At 46.4% G+C, this 17,998-nt stretch overlaps 6 protein-coding genes across 6 annotated transcripts; 5 read left to right on the forward strand and 1 right to left on the reverse strand.

Moving 5' to 3' along the window:
- Positions 1 to 1,783: 1,783 nt before the first annotated feature.
- HD556DRAFT_1305218 (uncharacterized protein) lies at positions 1,784 to 3,225 on the forward strand (the record flags this gene model as incomplete). Its single annotated transcript, XM_041299756.1, has 6 exons — positions 1,784 to 1,843; positions 1,901 to 2,070; positions 2,113 to 2,447; positions 2,497 to 2,889; positions 2,986 to 3,068; positions 3,196 to 3,225. The coding sequence occupies 6 exons, from the start codon at positions 1,784 to 1,786 to the stop codon at positions 3,223 to 3,225; spliced, it is 1,071 nt and encodes a 356-aa protein (XP_041164464.1).
- Positions 3,226 to 3,694: 469 nt separating this feature from the next.
- HD556DRAFT_1305219 (uncharacterized protein) lies at positions 3,695 to 4,481 on the forward strand (the record flags this gene model as incomplete). Its single annotated transcript, XM_041299757.1, has 5 exons — positions 3,695 to 3,710; positions 3,740 to 3,818; positions 3,882 to 3,993; positions 4,105 to 4,289; positions 4,310 to 4,481. 5 exons carry the CDS (start codon positions 3,695 to 3,697, stop codon positions 4,479 to 4,481), a joined length of 564 nt encoding a protein of 187 aa, XP_041164465.1.
- A 718-nt stretch (positions 4,482 to 5,199) lies between these two features.
- Positions 5,200 to 6,626, reverse strand: HD556DRAFT_1230704 (uncharacterized protein; the record flags this gene model as incomplete). Its single annotated transcript, XM_041297369.1, has 8 exons — positions 5,200 to 5,317; positions 5,368 to 5,513; positions 5,539 to 5,694; positions 5,746 to 5,878; positions 5,931 to 6,124; positions 6,169 to 6,277; positions 6,340 to 6,483; positions 6,538 to 6,626. The coding sequence occupies 8 exons, from the start codon at positions 6,624 to 6,626 to the stop codon at positions 5,200 to 5,202; spliced, it is 1,089 nt and encodes a 362-aa protein (XP_041164466.1).
- A 2,035-nt stretch (positions 6,627 to 8,661) lies between these two features.
- On the forward strand, positions 8,662 to 10,569 carry HD556DRAFT_1439316 (uncharacterized protein; the record flags this gene model as incomplete). Its single annotated transcript, XM_041305951.1, has 7 exons — positions 8,662 to 8,743; positions 8,798 to 8,864; positions 8,943 to 9,087; positions 9,134 to 9,434; positions 9,481 to 9,693; positions 9,747 to 10,369; positions 10,420 to 10,569. The coding sequence occupies 7 exons, from the start codon at positions 8,662 to 8,664 to the stop codon at positions 10,567 to 10,569; spliced, it is 1,581 nt and encodes a 526-aa protein (XP_041164467.1).
- Positions 10,570 to 11,588: 1,019 nt separating this feature from the next.
- On the forward strand, positions 11,589 to 15,583 carry HD556DRAFT_1506700 (uncharacterized protein; the record flags this gene model as incomplete). The annotated part of the gene is made up of 19 exons (XM_041309036.1): positions 11,589 to 11,951; positions 12,323 to 12,429; positions 12,481 to 12,500; positions 12,532 to 12,572; positions 12,635 to 12,859; positions 12,908 to 13,009; positions 13,043 to 13,372; positions 13,405 to 13,552; positions 13,578 to 13,631; positions 13,693 to 13,761; positions 13,814 to 14,013; positions 14,067 to 14,184; positions 14,211 to 14,402; positions 14,455 to 14,597; positions 14,760 to 14,889; positions 14,916 to 14,993; positions 15,051 to 15,265; positions 15,375 to 15,503; positions 15,557 to 15,583. The coding sequence occupies 19 exons, from the start codon at positions 11,589 to 11,591 to the stop codon at positions 15,581 to 15,583; spliced, it is 2,691 nt and encodes an 896-aa protein (XP_041164468.1).
- Positions 15,584 to 17,208: 1,625 nt separating this feature from the next.
- HD556DRAFT_1439318 (uncharacterized protein) lies at positions 17,209 to 17,600 on the forward strand (the record flags this gene model as incomplete). The annotated part of the gene is made up of 3 exons (XM_041305952.1): positions 17,209 to 17,260; positions 17,317 to 17,446; positions 17,507 to 17,600. 3 exons carry the CDS (start codon positions 17,209 to 17,211, stop codon positions 17,598 to 17,600), a joined length of 276 nt encoding a protein of 91 aa, XP_041164469.1.
- Between the last annotated feature and the right edge of the window lie 398 nt (positions 17,601 to 17,998).

Here is a 17,998-nt window from a genome sequence, read left to right on the forward strand (position 1 = left end):
GGAACAAAACGACTCACCTCTTCGTTTGTCTCTATCGTACTCTCGATTGAATTCCTCTTGTCCCTGCGCATCACGCATCCTGCACGTAGATTCATGGCGTTTGTAGCCCTTGGATTTGAACATATCGCTGCAGTGGGGACATTTTGATCCACTAGTCAGCGTTTTTTGGCTATAGTTGTACTTACTTCTGCTTGCGCGGTTTGGCGCCATGTATTTGACAGTATGGACAATGTGTAGTATGTACAGGTATGTGCAGAGTGGAGAACGTGAGGCAACAACGGTAAGACTCTGATAATGCCACGTGATCAATCTTGTAAGCCAGCAGCATTTCGGGCCTTTCAAGGCCTTTATGTTGCGCCGACGTCCTTAAATGGCACTTACAAGGCCCCTTGTAATGCACGTGACCAGCCTTCTCAGCTGGCGGTATTATAAGGCCCGTTTATCTTTTTCTGACAAGATCCCAATGACCTCAGAAAGCGCCGAGGCCAGATTCCATCTCAAGGGAAAGATTGTCCCGTATGCTGTCTGCAGTTGCCATTGCACCTATCCACCAACTTATGCACCAGGCTCAACGACTCCAGTATATCCTGAACGGTGCACTCATCATCCTACACTCACAACTGAATGTGGCGAGGCTTTGCTTGTTGGTGCTGATGGAAATTTCCGACCCAGGAGGACCTTCATGTACCACGATTTCAAGGATTATCTGTTCAGTCTCCTCTCTCGTAGAGATATTGAGGCCGTGATGGATCAGGCATGCGACAATCTGATGGACTCCATCGATTCCCCCCATCCGTCCTTCGTCAAAACCCCCTTTGAAGCTCAATTTCTCCATCAGTTCAATGGTCCTCATCCAGGTTCACTTTTTGTTGACAGAGGAGAGGAGGGACACTATGTCTTCGCTCTTCATGTGGATTTTTTCAATCCGGAAGGTCTGGATATCCGCGGTGCCAGTACATCATGCGGAATTATCTCTATGGCATGCTTAAATTTACCAGTGGATATCAGATACAAGCCAGAGAATATGTATGTTGCGAGTATCATCCCAGGTCCGAAGCAGCCGTCACTGGAGAACCTCAACCACTACATCTGACCCCTCATCAATGATTTGGTAGATGCATGGCAGCGTGGTATCAAGTTCTCCAAAACGGCTTGTTACCCCCATGGCTGGCTTACTTGTAGCGCCGTCGCCCCTGTTGTCTGTGACCTCCCCACCATTCGTCATATTGCTTCTATGGCTGGAGTTGGCAGTCACTTCTATTGCAGTGCGTGCAATTGTTATCATAAGTCTACCTGTGGAAGAGTTGACTTCGAGAAGTGGGAACCTCACAACAAAGTAAAATTGCGAGAATATGCTGAGCAGTGGAGAGACGCTGCTACATCCTCTGAACGTGAAAGACTGTTCAAGGCTCATGGTGTATGCTATTCCAAACTCTGGCGCTTACCATACTGGGACCCCTCCCGGCAACTTGTCGTTGATCTGATGCACTGCATATTGGAAGGCTTGGTCCAACACCACACCTGACATCTTCTTGGTTTAACTTCAGAGTCGACCACATCGACATCACCCTCCCCGGCATTTGCATGTGACTTTGGCGAAATACCTCCCGGGACAATGACAGCCAAAGAGGTAACACAGATATCTGCGATTCGCACCCTCCTCGCATCTCATGTAGGTTCTGGCGACAATAATCAACTGGAGGAACGCTTTGACAAGCTAAAAAGTACTCTGTCTCATAAAAATTCCGGACCGTTGAGATTTGCCTGCAATTCTTTACATTGTATGCCCCAGAAAGTTGGCAGAACACTGAAGATTGACTACATCAAGGCTCTTGTTAATTGGGTAAGCTCTTTGCTGTGATGTTTCTTGCCGTCAAATTCTCTAACACGCACTTCACAGCATCGCGGACAACCTCTAGCGGCCCCTCAAAAAGTTCGTTCGTTCGAGACAGCAGAAGTACTTGATCAAATGCATAACGTCATCCATGATACGACCACCCCCACTTGGCTTGGTTCCATCCCCACGAATTTTGGTGAGGCATCTGCTGGGACAATTAAGGCTGATGAGTGGTGATCCCTTATCACAATCTATCTTCTCATCGCCCTCATGAGCTTGTGGGGAGCTGGTACATCGCATTCTTCTGACGAACTTGCTGTTCGCCTCAAAACTATCCTCGATCACACTATGGAATTAGTCGGTGCAGTGTATCTTGCTTGTGCACGAACAATGACACCAAGAAGGGCTCAAGCCTATTGCTCACATATCGCTGCTTATGTCGGAAAGTTACAGACAATTCATCACACCTTCTCTGTGCGACCGAATCACCATGCATCATTCCATATATATGATTATCCGCTCCTATTTGGGCCTGCTCACTCGTGGTGGTCTTTTCCTTTCGAACGTTTAATTGGAATTATACAACGCATTCCTATCAATCACAAATTTGGTACGTCCTTTCAAAGCATGAACGAGAAAGTTAGACTTAATCCTGTTAGGGGAGCTTGAAAACACAATGCTTCTTTCCTATATCAAAGCTGCAAGACTTCGCCGTTGGCTCGCCCGACCAGACTGTCCACCTGCTATTCAAGAGTGTGGGGTCCTGTTTGATCGAGTATTCAATAAGAGCGCTATGAGTTCTATCCATGAGCTTGCCAAAGATCCTATGAATGATGCCATCAAGGTTGCCGACTGTGCAGCAACTAGTGCGGTGCCTGAAGACCTGTATACCCTCATCAGACGACGAATGGCAGTATTACGTGCTACACTCAAGTTCGACGGTGTCATCTACAGTAAGGCGTCTACACACTTGGGCAACAGCCAGATTTTCTTCTATCCTTGCAGAGATCAGACGTTAACCCCTGTCGCCACCAGTATCAAATACATTTACAGTACGCTGACAGGAGAGTTATTGTTTGCTGTACAGTGACATATCCCACTAGATAACCATACCGTTGATCCCTTCTCAATATACCCTTATTTTCCAGCGAAATTGTACTTGACAGACTTCGAACCCCGCCTTGAAAATGCCAAGGTGTCATGGGTCATTAGTCACTTTGCGCGATGGAGGGTTTCTGACCGTCACGCTGTGATCCTATCCTTATCTCATGACTGAAACTACCTAGCCAACATCTATAACTTGCATTGTTATAGCTTTCAATATGAATATATTTATTTAATCTCTTGCATTTTTGCAGGCGGGTGAGCGGGCGATGGGCGGGCGATGATTGGGTGATATATTTAATCTGAAGACAAAACTTGAAGTTTCGTCATCGCATTTTGTTGCCGCCGTGAACTTGATATTTTTGGCAGGGTCTAATTGTTTGATACAACTTAACATAGTGACCATGGACCAAACTTCAAGTAATTGTCCCAAGTTGAACGTCATAATAAAACTTTAAATTCAAGCACACGCTCAAAATCTGACAATATTTCTTATTTTCGGTGACGTATGGTCAGTGCAAAAATAGCTGCCAAAGCTTTATATTTTGGATTTTGCACAAAACACTGACAAAATTTGAAGTTATGTGCCCATATATATGTTAGTTTAAATTTCAAAAATGTTCTTTGCATTCCGGATAACATTAAAACCTATCTTAAATATTTCTAACCCTGCTGTGGTACTTTTTGCTTTACGCCTCAGGCCTTCAGGTACGTGGGAACATCAGGTGGAGCTAAGGCTGCTAAGCGTAAACCATGCGAGCTGGCGAAGGTGAGAAAAATCTGTTGTTCCCTTCTTAGGTTCAGGCTCTCATTCCCTCCCATGTATCTTATCCTCAAATATTGACCACAACATTCTCGGTCGGATGCCCCGGACGCAGTAGGTCTCCTTTCAGAGCCATGCTGCTCACTGTCAATAATTGCCACTAACATAATATACTAGTAAATCAAAGTGTACTCAGTCCAAGCGCCCCACACCTATTACCCAGTTCAAACACCCTGATCGTGATCATGTAGCACGTGGTTGGGGTCCGCACCGTTACACGAGCATCACAGTAAGTCATCTGAAAACCTTGATACTACTGAATGCTCACTAGCCCACAGAATCCCTTACCAGATAACGAATCTACGCAAAAGTTCCATATCTCCTCCCACATAACCGGCAGATTAATGGAATTGAAGGAGCACCAGTAGGGATCCGCACGGGTATACCCTGGGGTGTCGGGGACCTGACCCGCACCCGCACCCGGCAAAAACCCATACCCGCTCTGACGGGTACGGGTTTTCGGCGGGTACAACAAGCTCAGACCCGTACCCGCACTCGTGCAGGGTTTACCCGCGGGTACCATAGGTATCACCACCAGTGCTTAGCACATATGTCCAGCACATGTCAGCGAATGCTGACATGACTCGAACATATGTGGATGGCACAAGAAGGAGGAGTGGAGGCACGGTCGAGGATGGTGGTGTCGGCATCGTGGATGGTGGCATTGGCGTCGTGGATGGTGGCATTGGCGTGAAAGCTGGTGCATCAGGCATCTGACTTCTGTATGACAAAGATTTAACTAACTTTACCTAATACCTAATATAGAAAATATATATCATAATTGCAGACCAAATAATAAAGGAATAGATAGGTAGACTACATTGGCAGAATCTGCCAAAGCTACAATATTGTTAGACCTATTAGAATCTATCAACACACTGTTAAGCTGTTATCAAATCCACCTAACACACCTAGCTTTATATAGGTAGACTACAGTGGTGGGATCCACAATCATTGACAGTGTGACAGGGGATAATAATGGGTCGCCTGATGTTAGCAAGCTGCTGGCATCCCAACTAATACATCTGACTTTATATAGGTAGACTACAGTGGCAGAATCTACAATCATTGACGGTGTGACAGGGCACAACAATGGGTTGCCTGGTGTTAACGAGCTGCTGGCATCCCAACTAATACATCTGACTTTATATAGGTAGACTACAGTGGTGAGATCTACAATCATTGACAGTGTGACAGGGCACAACAATGAGTTGGCAGACTAAAGCAACTTGGCAATATTTTGGTCACCCATAATCACAACCCTCTCTGGGTAGGGGGGTTCCCATGCTATTATTACTAGCTCATGGTGCTGCATTATACATTATGGAAAATTCTTTGATTGCATTACTAGGATTCACAGGCATTACAGCGCAGTACAGCTACGAAATACAATGGACTAATGAACGTCAGCAATACAGCTACGACATACAATGGACTAATGAACGTCAGCAATAGTCCGTTCTCGAAGGGCAGCACGTCTTTCCCGGATTTTTGACAGCGCGCTGTTTTTGCTGACACTGCGTTGTGAAGAGGAAGAATTAGGGAACACCCGACTGTAAAATATATTAACTTAGAGCTCGAGATATAATGCATGATTACGAACCGAGTCCACCACATCATCAGGTCACATACTTCTTCACTTTCGTCAGGATCTTCCAACAGGTCGAGAATACTATGGTAGAAATTTTCGGAATCTGTGACTGTGTCTGTCCGTGAGAATACAGACGAGGAACTTAACGAAAACCGAATCTGAAGGAATAATCAGCCACGAGACGAACGAAGGATCAGATTTCATACGCGCCTGCGTCGCAATATATGCAAGGGAACCTTTTGTCACGCTCTTCATGCCATGGAGGTACGCGTTGCCGGAGCGCGTAGCTTTGGGTTCCTTATCCACTGAGCTGGGAGATGTAAATACATGTTTGAAACCCTGTCGAATGTAATTGTTAAAGGTAAGAACTTTATCGTAGAATTAACTTACAAAGACGAGTATCTCACTTCTTAATAATCCCTTCCATGGATCTTCGGAATCGTAAACATAGCCAGAATATAAGAAAATAGGCCACTGATCACCACGAACTGCGGTTTCACCGCTCTTAAGACTCTGCTTAGTTCTGGGTAGCGTCATGATATTTAGATTAAGGGAAGATATGATTTGAGACTTACTCTGCATTCAACCAGTCGAGGCCTGCGGGACAGAGTAACGCACCAGTAACCTCATGATTAAACCCCCGGTCGGACTTGATATTTCGCGAGAGAGGTGGTATGACTGCCTGTCCTCTGGGCACAAGCCATTCGAGGACAGCAGCTTTGAGGGTTTTAGTATCGTCTCCTCGTGCACCAGAAGCCCCTTTACCCAGCTGCAAAAGGTGAGTATGATGAACTTCCAACATACAAAACTTACCATTTCTCCCACATAAATAATATCCTCCTCCTCGCCGTTTGTTAGACGATCCATCAGACCAGGATACGAATCTAGTAACTCTATGAATACCCTGTGTTCCCGTCGAACACTGACGTCAGCGGTAGGGTGAGAATACTTGCGGCGGCTACTAATAGACGCAACTGAACTCACTCAGCTGGAAAATCCTCCAGGGGAGAGTCCTGCAATTCTTCGAGCCGGAGTATACCTGCAGTCAAGAGAGCAGGATAGTTACATAATGCAAAAACAGTACGACCAAAATGTCGACCGTGCAGAACAAGGGGATTTGATGAAGTCCTGCTCAGGAAAATTCAGGAACGCACTAGCAAGAGTGCAACTTGAACCACTCACACCTTTTTACGCGGACCCATATGAAGCGCCGAACCACTGCGCTTGCGTGATGCTTCGTCAACAGAGGGAGTATTCTCATCGTTACCCATAGTCATACTAAGCTGTACGATGTGGTAGTAGTCTAAATGCCATAGGAAATGAGACACTTTATATATCAATTCAAAGTGTCACGAAAACGACTTGTCATCCGAGTGCCATCGATAGCGTAATAATAAAAAATCTTGCCAATCAAGCGCCATCGATAAAAAAATCTCGCCATCCTAGCGCCATCGATGCTGTGAGGGAAATTGAATCCCCGTGCTACAATACTGGTGCGCATGATGTAAGCTCGTGCGCAGGTACCAGTAGTAGTACACTCATCGGCATTATAGCGATTAACCCCACTTAGTTCCATTTTATTTTGTGCCTTTCTATTTTTTTTCACAAATAATATACGAGTCCCAGGCAGTTAGAAATGAGATATGTTCTAATTGAGGTTGTCTATTTTATTTTATTTCTGAGTCACGGCAACACGCTGAGATCAGAGTATGCCGAGGTGGCACACATAGCGACGCAGCTCGAAGTCTCGAAGTCCGACGCCAACAGTCATGGATGAATTCCCGTGGACATTCCCTACCGAAAACACATCCTTGTGAGTACCGGCTGGGTCAGGCAAATGAACATGTTTGAGAGGCATTGGCAGCCTCTTCCAAAAAGATATTATGATACGCTGCACACCCCTTCCTTCAATCAGTATGAGAGACTCCTCATCTACGACACTCACCGGATGCCCTATCCCTAGCACACTGACTCGCCAACCTCATTTCTGTACTGATCCAGCCTCAGGTCTTCGTCAGTCCCTTCGAAAAACACAACCGCCGAATGGTTATACCTGTTCCATTGCAAATTTCATGCCAGGCAGAGCCTCGTTAGAATGAGGTCGAGAAAAAGCTGAGTTCGGCTCACCATCAGTTTTTTCTCTTGTACTGAGACCAGCGAAAACTCTCGCAACAAAGCAGACAGACACGAGCTACGCCCAAGTCAGCGCTAGCAGGCAATCTGAAAATGAAGTTCGTCGATAAAACAAGGACACAGAGAAACAGAAAAGACATACACAAATTTTGCCGAAAGGACGACAGACTTTGAGTAACAATGATACCATCATCAATCAATTGTGAAGGTATGCCTGAGGATGATGGTTTTTGGGTGGATCTGCGATAACAATGCAAGTCGGGGACGTGGTAGCTGGAAAGGGGTTCACTTAGAGAAAAGACGTCCTGATATAGTGAATGATTATATTCAAACTCAGATTCACGCGGCATTTGCCGGCTGGGTCTGAACGTAGAGTCATTCACTATATCAACCGCTATGTCATCAATAGTGTTGGTTTTTCCCGCCTCCTCATACATATGTAGTTTAGCTACTAATTTCAATATCGATATTGATTCGTGCGATTTGGCCTTTAGCAAAGGCAGCGGTGTATTATGGTGTCGGTCACACTTACACGACCTGTGCCGAAGTTTGTCATAGTCGTGAGTGCATACTATTAATGGGACTTCCGAGTCAATTCCGAAAATTCAAGTTCAAGTTAGTTCCCAGTCACAGCATAAGCTTGAGAATTTCAGCAACCGCGGCATCACGCACCACGGTGGCACTTCAAGAATTGACTATGGTCACCACGGTAGTAGTACAAAAGAAAGGTGTTTGCGCACAGAAGTCACCCACCACACTCGCCACTGGCAGGCTGGTGTCCGAGGAGTCTCAGGCTGGCACAATCATCATCGAATTTCTCATTGTCTAGTATTAGTAACTCCAATGAGTCTTCAAATTAGTCCGAGCACGGTAGTGGTTCCAAATTAGTCATTCACTATAAATACCAATCACTGTACATTTGCAGTCTTCTTTCTGCTCACTGATCACTGCCTCAATACGATATATCAAAGCCGTGCTAACTACACCGGGATCGACTTCCAGTAAGTAAACTTGGCATACCAACTTGAATAAACACTACTATTAGTACGTTACGATGAGGCTTTTACCTATGCAAACCGAAATTAACGTTCACTTCGACTCAGGCTACTAGTACGTGCCAACCGTGACTACTATACTAGTTACAGGCAAAGCCCGGCAATACTCAGGCTAGTAATGACTCCGAGTCGGACTGGCAAACGCGCGGCACTACCGATTGATGAACTGCCCTCGAAGCGCATAAGGAATGACTCGAATGGTGAGTGATGATGATACTCGTCGCAGTTATTCCTCATGCACATAATCGTGACAGGGACGTGCCATGCGCCATCCCCACTTGAGGATGCAGGGACGTGGTCTTTCCTAGAGCGATACCTCAAGTCCGAATTATCCTATGGACAGGCGGAAGAGGGATTAATATCATACCTCGGCGATTGATACCGCGAGGATGACTGGAGAGAAGCCAAACTTGCGGTATTCTCTGGTGACGGCGACGACTACGAAGCTATGAATAATTTGATGGCCTTAAAAAGAAGGTACATACCCGAGCCCTCCGTATCGAGTTCGACGCTCGTAGCTACATTTGCATCGAAGCGCAAACAAGTAAGTGAAACATTCACTTCGATGAGCTTACACTAAGGAGATGTAGGTGAAACATTGTATTTTCATCGACAGGGAAGCAGGAGAGGGTGACGATGATGAGGAGGAAGAAGAAGAAGAAGAAGAAGAGGGGGATGAGTATGACCTCCCTCCGCGTCCACGAAAAGTCACAACCTTGCCGGGACAGTCAGCTAAACATACGTTGTCTAAGAAGATCGATGAGATCTTCAATGCATACGACGCTCAAGCTTGCGCTTCCAAGCCACCAGGAAGGCTCGGACGCATTCCTTACAGAGCTGCCTGGTCCTCCGACACGATTGACAACAGGATGTATTTGCTTAACGTTCACAGTACGTTTAATCTAAATCACGTAGCATCTAACTCATTATTTGGTAGGAACTGTCACGGACTACGTCGCAGAACACCTTCGAAGTAAAAAATTCTCCGTTATCGTGTCCCCCTGGGTACCGGGACAACTTTACGTAGTCTCAGAGAGTCCCCGGGCCATCGCATCATCACTCCCGATATCACACAAACTTTCCGTGAAAGATTATTTTCGGATCTCGGACGAAGAACGTGCGATAGTCGAACCCAACTGTCCAGTCCAGGGTGGGTAAGGATCATATGTGGCAAGTACAAGGACGCCATGGCCTACGTCACAGATTTGAAGTCGGCAAACGAGTTGCCGTCTGGTCACCCTCTTGTCTGGGTCTTAGTTGCTTTACGGGACTTTCCCTATCCTATGCCTAAGGGGTCTGTGGCATTGCTGGACCGATCTCGCCTTCCGGCTGGCAATGCAGTATCTGATATCATTCGTGATGGGGAAGTTGTGGGATGTTCGTATAAAGGAGAAGAGTATTACAAGGGGCTGTTACTAAAGAGTTTTCACCACGATCTCTTAAATGTTGTCAACACCCCTCATCCTGACGAAATTCGACTGCATATTGACTCTGGATGGGACAGGCCCTCCATGAAGATCGCTGAGCGGGCGTTTTCGCTGGAGTTCCTGCGCATGGGCGATTCAGCCAGGGTCATCATCGGGGAATTTGGCGCAGAGATCAGTGAAGTAGTCTCGACAGACCATACATTTGGTTCTGTCCGTTTGGAATACAGCATCGAGGGAGACAAAATACAATCAGAAGTTCGACTCCAGGACGTCGAGCGCGTGTTTTGGGTTGGCGATACTGTCAGAGTTGTAGCGGGTATATACTTAGGTTTAGAAGGTCACATTGTTCAAATGACAGACGACATATTTCACATTTGTCAAACCTCTACGAAGGAAGAGGTGGGTCCATGGTGTCAGTACAAATCTTGTAAAACTAACTTAATGCATAGGTCAAAGTTTCAAAGTACCATTTGGATCGTCGCTCTTTGAAGCACACATTACAAGCACAGCTGCCAACTCAGCAATTTTTTGAGCCTCCCCCCGACCCCGATGATATTCAAATCGGGGATGTTATACAAGTCCTTTTGGAGAGCATATAGGGAAATGCGGCGTCGTAGACTGGTTTCCTTCGGGAGGGACCATGCTGTGGTTCCGGGATGTGAATCCTATGCTGACCACTGGTGACGATACAAACTTAGGACCCCCAAGTATTCAAGTTCCTGCAGTCATGGTTCAACGGATGCGCCTCCCCCCAACAATCAAATTTACGAAAGACAGGGGTTATGATGTCAGACCTGGGGATGTGGTGAGTGTCGCTCGTGGGCCGGAGTATGAGGCGACGGGGGTCGTACAAAGTGTCAACGTTCCAGAGGCTTGCTTGACAATACTGTCCACCCGTGACCACACAATCGTAAGTTCAATGCAGCTCAACTCGAACACCTGTTAAATTGTTACAGACCAACGTACCCATCAGATTTGTGATGAAATTGCACAATGCGAATGTGGACTCATTCAGTCACGTTATCGGTAAAGAGGTATTCATTGTTGGGGGTAACCTAAAGGGCTACCGAGCTACACTGTACAATATTGGGAGCGAGGATTGTACCGTTGCAATACATGGACAGAAGCGTATGATACTCAAACGCCCCAATGTCGTTACCAGGTGAGTGGAATGCTTAGTATATTCGTGGTAATGCAATTGCTTACGATGGTTCAGTTATGGCATGAGGTTAAATGGTGCGATACTCGAAGGGAATGACCTGGTTTCTTTCTGTGATATGCGGCAAAAATCATATTTGATAGCGCAACCTCTGAGAAGTATAACCCCCCCACCCGAAAAAATAGTCCCCTCCAGTTCTATCACAAATGCCAGCTTGTCGTCCTCTAATGTCTTGTCCCACTGGACCACCAACCCCGAGGATATCGACTTAGTGCTCAACCCCTCCGGGCCGGCAACAGACAATCGGACCGCTAATCTCAACTCATCAGCATCTGACCCTTGGACTGTTAACGAGGGCGACATCCAGGACAACATTGAGGCTAGAGCCAAGAAACATGGAGACAACGGTGAGACCTTCAAAACGAAGGCATCGGCTCACTGTTCACTTACTTTATTATTATGATCATAGGCCCACTATCCTGGTTAATGAAGAAGGAGTTTTCTTCGACATTGCTTATGCATCATGCATTGTTGAAAGTCTCGCCGAGGTTTGAGCAGGGCAGGTTATGCAAACGATTCGTATCAACTGCGTGTCCCGACCCCTTCTGCGGCGCTAATGGACCAGCACCTGAGGGGTGTGTTGCAGTATTCTGCACATCCAACGGCGCAGGGGCTCAGATACAGCACTATCATGTTCCCGCCAGTGATCTTAGCCCAGCTCATCCGCGCAAAAAGAATCAACATTGCCTCGTTTTGGAGGGGGAGTATCGCGGGCTCGTCCTACCTGTGTCGAAATGTAACATGAAGTCAAAGACCGTCGAGGTTTTTATGATGACTACGATTACTACAACTCTGCATTTCGACCAGATATGTCTTGTGGAACTCGCACAACACCGATAGATGGTAACTTTGCATTTGTTCATAGTAATTTGACCGTGACTGTCACTGTACTGTTTTTCACATGTAGTATCGTATCTTTCTGGTAACGCTCAGTATGTCACATACATTTTCTATCAGTGACAGCGCAACAGTGCTTCGGAAGTGCCAGCGACTCCGACTTCAATGTAGGTTTAAGTTTTCAATCGCAAACGGTCAGGCACCTCCAATATTACTATTCAGCTACACCGCGATCTCATCTTTCACCACTACAACCACCTAATTTCATACGCACATATTAATCTCCACCGTTCAAGTCTTATGTGGCGTCTCTTACGAGAAACAAGTTGAGATCAACGATTGGACACATCAGGATTCAGAATGGTGTTCACTTTATCTCAGCGGAGACCCATGGTCTTTTTGGGTATGTGATGGCTACGGCTCCTTTTTTTATGTTATTGATCATCATGATCAGCTCCGTCTTTAATGACTTTGGTTCAAAAATTTACTTGTGTGGATCCTACAGGCGAGCAAGCTCTTACTGGAATAATTGTGTCAGTGGAAAAAGTAAGTCTTACGAACTATAACCCCGACGTCCTAGTATCTATACTATCATTAAACAAGACAAGGAATGGCTGGTAACATGCCTCGATGAATCAAGACACGGTCTTGAAGATGGCGATTTTGTCACGTTCACTGAAGTGCAGGACATGACTGAACTGAATGGTTGTAATCCTTGCAAGGTCACAGTGAAGGGACCAGATACTTTCACCATCGGTGACACTCCCGACCTAGGAGAGTATGTTCGAGGTGGGATCTTTACCCAGGTGAAAATGCCCAAAATCCTCCAGTTTGTAAGTTATACTCCAGTTTCATTCAATTGCAATTCACTTTCTCTTCAGAAATCCTTGCGAGAGTCGCTTCAAGTTGCAGCTCCAGAGTTCTTCATGACAGACTTCGCCAAGTTCGATAGGCCTGCTACTCTCCATGCAGGGTTCCAGGCTGTATCACAATTCAAGGCATGACTCGGACACCAGTGTCTACCTCGGCCCCGAAACACAGAAGATGCTGCTTCCCTGGTGGCTTTGGCGAAGAAATTAGATGCTGATGCTGATGAGAAGATTATCGCAGAGCTGGCATACCAAGCAACCGGAGATTTACTACCGCCCGTCGCAGCTGTGATTGGTGGTTTTGTGGCACAAGAAGTGCTGAAAGCATGCTCTGCGAAGTTCCATCTAATCCTCCAGCACTTGTATTTCGATTCTTTGGAGTCGTTGCCAAACACACTACCGACTGAACAAGATTGCGAACCCCTTGGTAGCCGGTATGACAGGATAAGCTTGCCAATCACCGTCAGTTCCTCGTCGGTGCAGGAGCAATCGGGTGTGAAATGTTGAAGAACTGGAGCATGATGGTTCTCGCTACCGGGCCCAACGCTACGATTCATACCACCGACCTAGACATCATCGAGAAGAGTAACTTACTGAATCGGCAATTCCTCTTTCGTGCCAAAGATCTCGGGAAATTTAAGTCTGAAGTCGCAGCAGGTAGCAGTTGCAGACATGAATCCAGCTCTCAAGGACCATATTCTCTGTAGACAAGATCCTGTTGGTCAGGCGACAGAAAGTCAGTTACTACTTATCACCTTCAAGTTTTGTATGGTCCCCATTTTGATTTTTTTTCAAAGATGTCTTCGATGACGACTTTTTTTCGGGGATTGACGGTGTTATAGATGCATTGGATAACATTGCTGCACGTAAGGCTTCCTCTTTTTCTCTGTGAATTTCATCTGACAACACTTGTTGTAGGTGTATACGTGGATCAGTGTTGCATCTTGTATGAAAAACCAGTCCTAGAATCTGGTACCATGGGCACAAAAGTCAATACCCAAGTTGTGATTCCCCATCTCACCAAGTCGTACTCGTCTTTGCAAGATCCCCTGGAGAAGCGGACATTGTCGTGCACAGTCAAAAACTTCCCGAGTGCCATTACACACACGCTGATTGAGGTGCGCTCTAAGTTAAGTTTTTTCTTGACTAGCAGGGTCTGATAACAACACAGTGGGCTTGGCAAGAGTTCGACACAATGTTTGTTAAGCTTGTGGAATCTGTCAATCGATATCTTTCGGAGCCTAACTACCTCGAGAGCTCCCTCAAATACTCCGGGCCTGACCCAGATTGTTTCATATCTGGTTACTTGAACAAGCCTTGACTTTCGAGGAATGTATTATCTGGGCTCGTCTGCAGTTCGAGGAAAAGTTTAACAATGCTATCCGCCAGCTTCTCCACAGTCCTCCAAAGGATCATGTTCAACACCAGCGCGGGCCAGCCGTTCTGGAGTGGACCGACGGGCACGGGCCAGACCCACTCAGGCTTGTGTTCGACTCTTCAGATGTATGTCACCCAGTGTGTTGCTAGCCTAGACCTTTAGTACTGATTGTTTTCCTTAGCCCACGCATCTTTCTTTTATCATTGCTGCAGCAAATCTTTGAGTCATGCCTCTAATTACGGCCTCCGAGGAGAGACCGATCCTGCAGTCTTCAAGAGGGTTGCAGATTCTGTGATCATTCCCAAGTTCTCTCCAAGGAGCGGAGTGAAGATCCAGATTACCGAAACCTGATCCCGTCAATCAGTCGTCTTCTGGTACGTTCACTCATTTTAAGACTGTTCACTCCACCTGCAGGGCGTAGTAATTCCTTTCAGATCCTGACAACATCTCCCTCGGACTTGGTCAAGATGCTACCTCCTCCATCAGTCACTCGCTGGCTACCGTCTCACTCCTGTCGAGTTTGAGAAGGGCAATTATGATACTAACCATCGCATCGATCTCATCGCCGCTGCGTCAAACCTTCGTGCGATGAACTACAACATCACCGTCGCTGGTCGTCATACCACAAAGCAGATACTACAGGCAAAATCATTCCCGCCATCGCTACTACTACCGCGCTCGTCGTCGGTTTGGTGTGTCTTGAACTTTACAAGGCAAGATGTTTGCTATCCTTACCGGAAGGGTGCGCCGCTGACACGTGCGCTTTATAAATCATAGATGGAAAGAATAAGATAGATGACTCCATGAACGGTTTAATTATCAACCTTGCTTTGCCTTTCTTCGGGTTTTCAGAGCCCATCGCTGTCGCAAAGAACAAATTCCAAAATACTGAGTGGACCCTTTGGGACCGGTTGGAGTTCAAGCTTAATGACCCAACACTCAAGGAGTTCATTGCTTGGTTTAAGACTAACCACAACTTAGATGTCAGCATGGTTAGTTAGGGCGTGAGCATGCTCTGGAGTTCGTTCACCGATAAGAAGGTTCGTAATGGGCCCTGTGATCAATCCATGGCAACTGCTCATGCCAGTGTTAATCATTTAGAGCGCTGAGAGGATGCCTATGAAATTCACTAGGCTGGTAGAGCACGTCAGCAAGAAGCCTATTCCCCTGCACTGCGCCAAGCACCTTTTGGTTGAAGTCATGCTCATGGATGAGATGGAGGATGTTGAGGTATGTCATAAGAGCCATATATCTGAATGTTCTATCGCTGATGACATTGATAGGTACCTTTTATTCTGATAAAGATTTGAAACCAAGTGAAGAAGTCCCATGTACTACGTAGACAATGGCAAGTACTGTATAATTGCATCTGAATGAATGCCATGCTCAAGCTCTGGACGTCAAACATATTTGCACACTCATGGGAAACATATGGGAGAGCAGCATTCATTAAACCAAGTCGTACGTGTAGTAAGGACCCAGTACTACGTAGTACGGTGCAGTGTATGCTTTACGCTTGACTATCGAATGCCAGGAAAAAGAGGCGCATAATTTCTTACCTACGGAAACGAGCTGAAGGTGAAAAGGAAAAGCTAAAAGCTTAATTAACCACCAAAGGGGTAACAGATGATAAGACAGGAGGAAAGGGAGCTACCATAGCAGCGAAGGCGGAAGGATGGGGAATAAGAGAGTAGCCGAAGTTCTACTTGATGTTTCTCGCCGAAATGAACCGGTAGAAGATGGTCTTGTCGTTAGTCCCACTCGGTCGTCCCCCTCCAAAGGATTTTTGACCCACGACCGCGCCAGCTGCATTCCTCGTGGTAATAGACGTTGCCAGTAGCGTTGCGTAGTAGAGTCAGAAGGGTTTTGTGGTCTGCGGCAAAGCTGGAGAAGAGGTTGTCAGTCAACGCATATCGCAGAGACCTTAAGTACGACTCACAGAGCCGGTCAGTGCATAAGGCGAGGTGTTATTGATAAGTTCCAGAGCCTTCTCATAATTCGCGTTAAATAATACTGATGGCTGTTAGATGGGACACGATGAGAAGTAAATGCGTTGCATAGAATTAGGGCACAGTGCACAGCTGCCATCCAGAAGGGGCGTCAGTCATAGAGTACATCGACACCAGGAGACCTCGCCTTCGCATCGTTGAACGCATCCAAAGAATAGTTGTTCGTACTTCGCGGTTTCACTGGCAGAGACGTAAGTCATAGCTTCTACATCTGGAAAAGTAGCCACCATGGAATCCATTCTGACGCCATCAATGATTTTGAAGGGCTATGGAGAATGGATTAAATATATGTCCTATTTTCCAGACGGTCAGCGAGTGATCAGCGAATCTGATGATTGTACCTCTCGGCAAGGGAACCTGAAGGCGGGCAAGGAGATTGAAGCAGCGCGGTCACGGTATGTTCAAGTTCGCGAGAGGATGGTGTGGGTAGTGGCAGTATCAAGGGATGGTCGATGGGTTGTCGCTTTTGGTGGAGATTTGGAGAGTGCCGAGCTGAAAGCCTGTGAAGTTGAAACTGGGATTGTAGGAACGTACGAAGGACATTCATGGGATCCCAGTCACGGTGGCATCATCATTGCTTTTGGCAGTATCTCAGATGGCCCAATGTTGAGTGCATTGTCACGAACGGTCACGACATGACCATACCAAGTTCGTCACGCATTGAACTCGGACTTGGATGATAGCGGCTTACTAGTACATCAGGCATTTGACTTTTTCGCTGCAACGTTCCCCATTGGCATACCCTGTCATAGCCGTGATAACCTCGAAAGGAGATTGGTGACGAAACTCGATTTGCGTATGTCCGTGATACTGGTTTTGTATACCCACTTCCTCGCAGCTGAAGCACTGACCTGGCATGACTTGCCCTCAGCCTCTATATAAACTCACAACAGCTCGAAGTAGACTCTTCCCTAAATCAGATCAGCATGGCCAATACTCCTCACGCCTCAACGGTTTCCTGGCCTCTCCACGTTTATGGTATTCAATTCCTGTCGTCAAGTAGTACCATCAACCCCACTGAATATATCCAATAGGCATCACCGTCGATTCCAGCAAGTCGAAACCGAATATAGAGTCTGTTGAAGTATGGACCAGCAAGTATTCACCAATTGAACTCGAACGCGAAGCAGGAAAGAGGTTTCGACGGACGTTTTCTAAGCCCACGTAAGTACTCGACCCCAACACATGTTCTCACCTGAGTCGCTATTGTGTTTGTTGCCGTAGGGTGCTTTCTCAAGGGGATACATTCTCTTTACATTTGCGGTGCAAGACATGGCTTGGGATGAAGACCGAGCATCAAGACATTCCTTTCAACTGAGATGTCTTGTTCCGCGTGTGTCATGCAAGACAAGGTGAAACAAGAATAACCGCATTCTCATTCTAATCACTTGCGAACTTAACCTCACATGCCTAGGATACAACAAAGTCCATAAAAAAATAAGTATCTTCGTCGACCTTTCTGAAGTAAGTATCCACGTCTTGCATCGAAATTGTATAAGTCATGGATTAGCAGACTGAGCAGTCTACCTCTTCCGCTACAGACCTTGAGCTCCGGCCTACAGCTTCTGAAATATTTCAGAAGTGTCCTCGGTGAGTCAGGATGATCATAACGTGCCGTCCTTGAGGTTGACACTCCCAATGTTCCGAATTCTGGTGATAGGAAAGGTATTTGGCAGCTGTCTTTCTCCGATCTCGGGTCAGTTTTGACGACGTGCT

Source organism: Suillus plorans (assembly GCF_016647745.1).
Source record: "Suillus plorans strain S12 chromosome Unknown HD556scaffold_9, whole genome shotgun sequence".
Taxonomy (NCBI): Eukaryota; Fungi; Basidiomycota; class Agaricomycetes; order Boletales; family Suillaceae; genus Suillus; species Suillus plorans.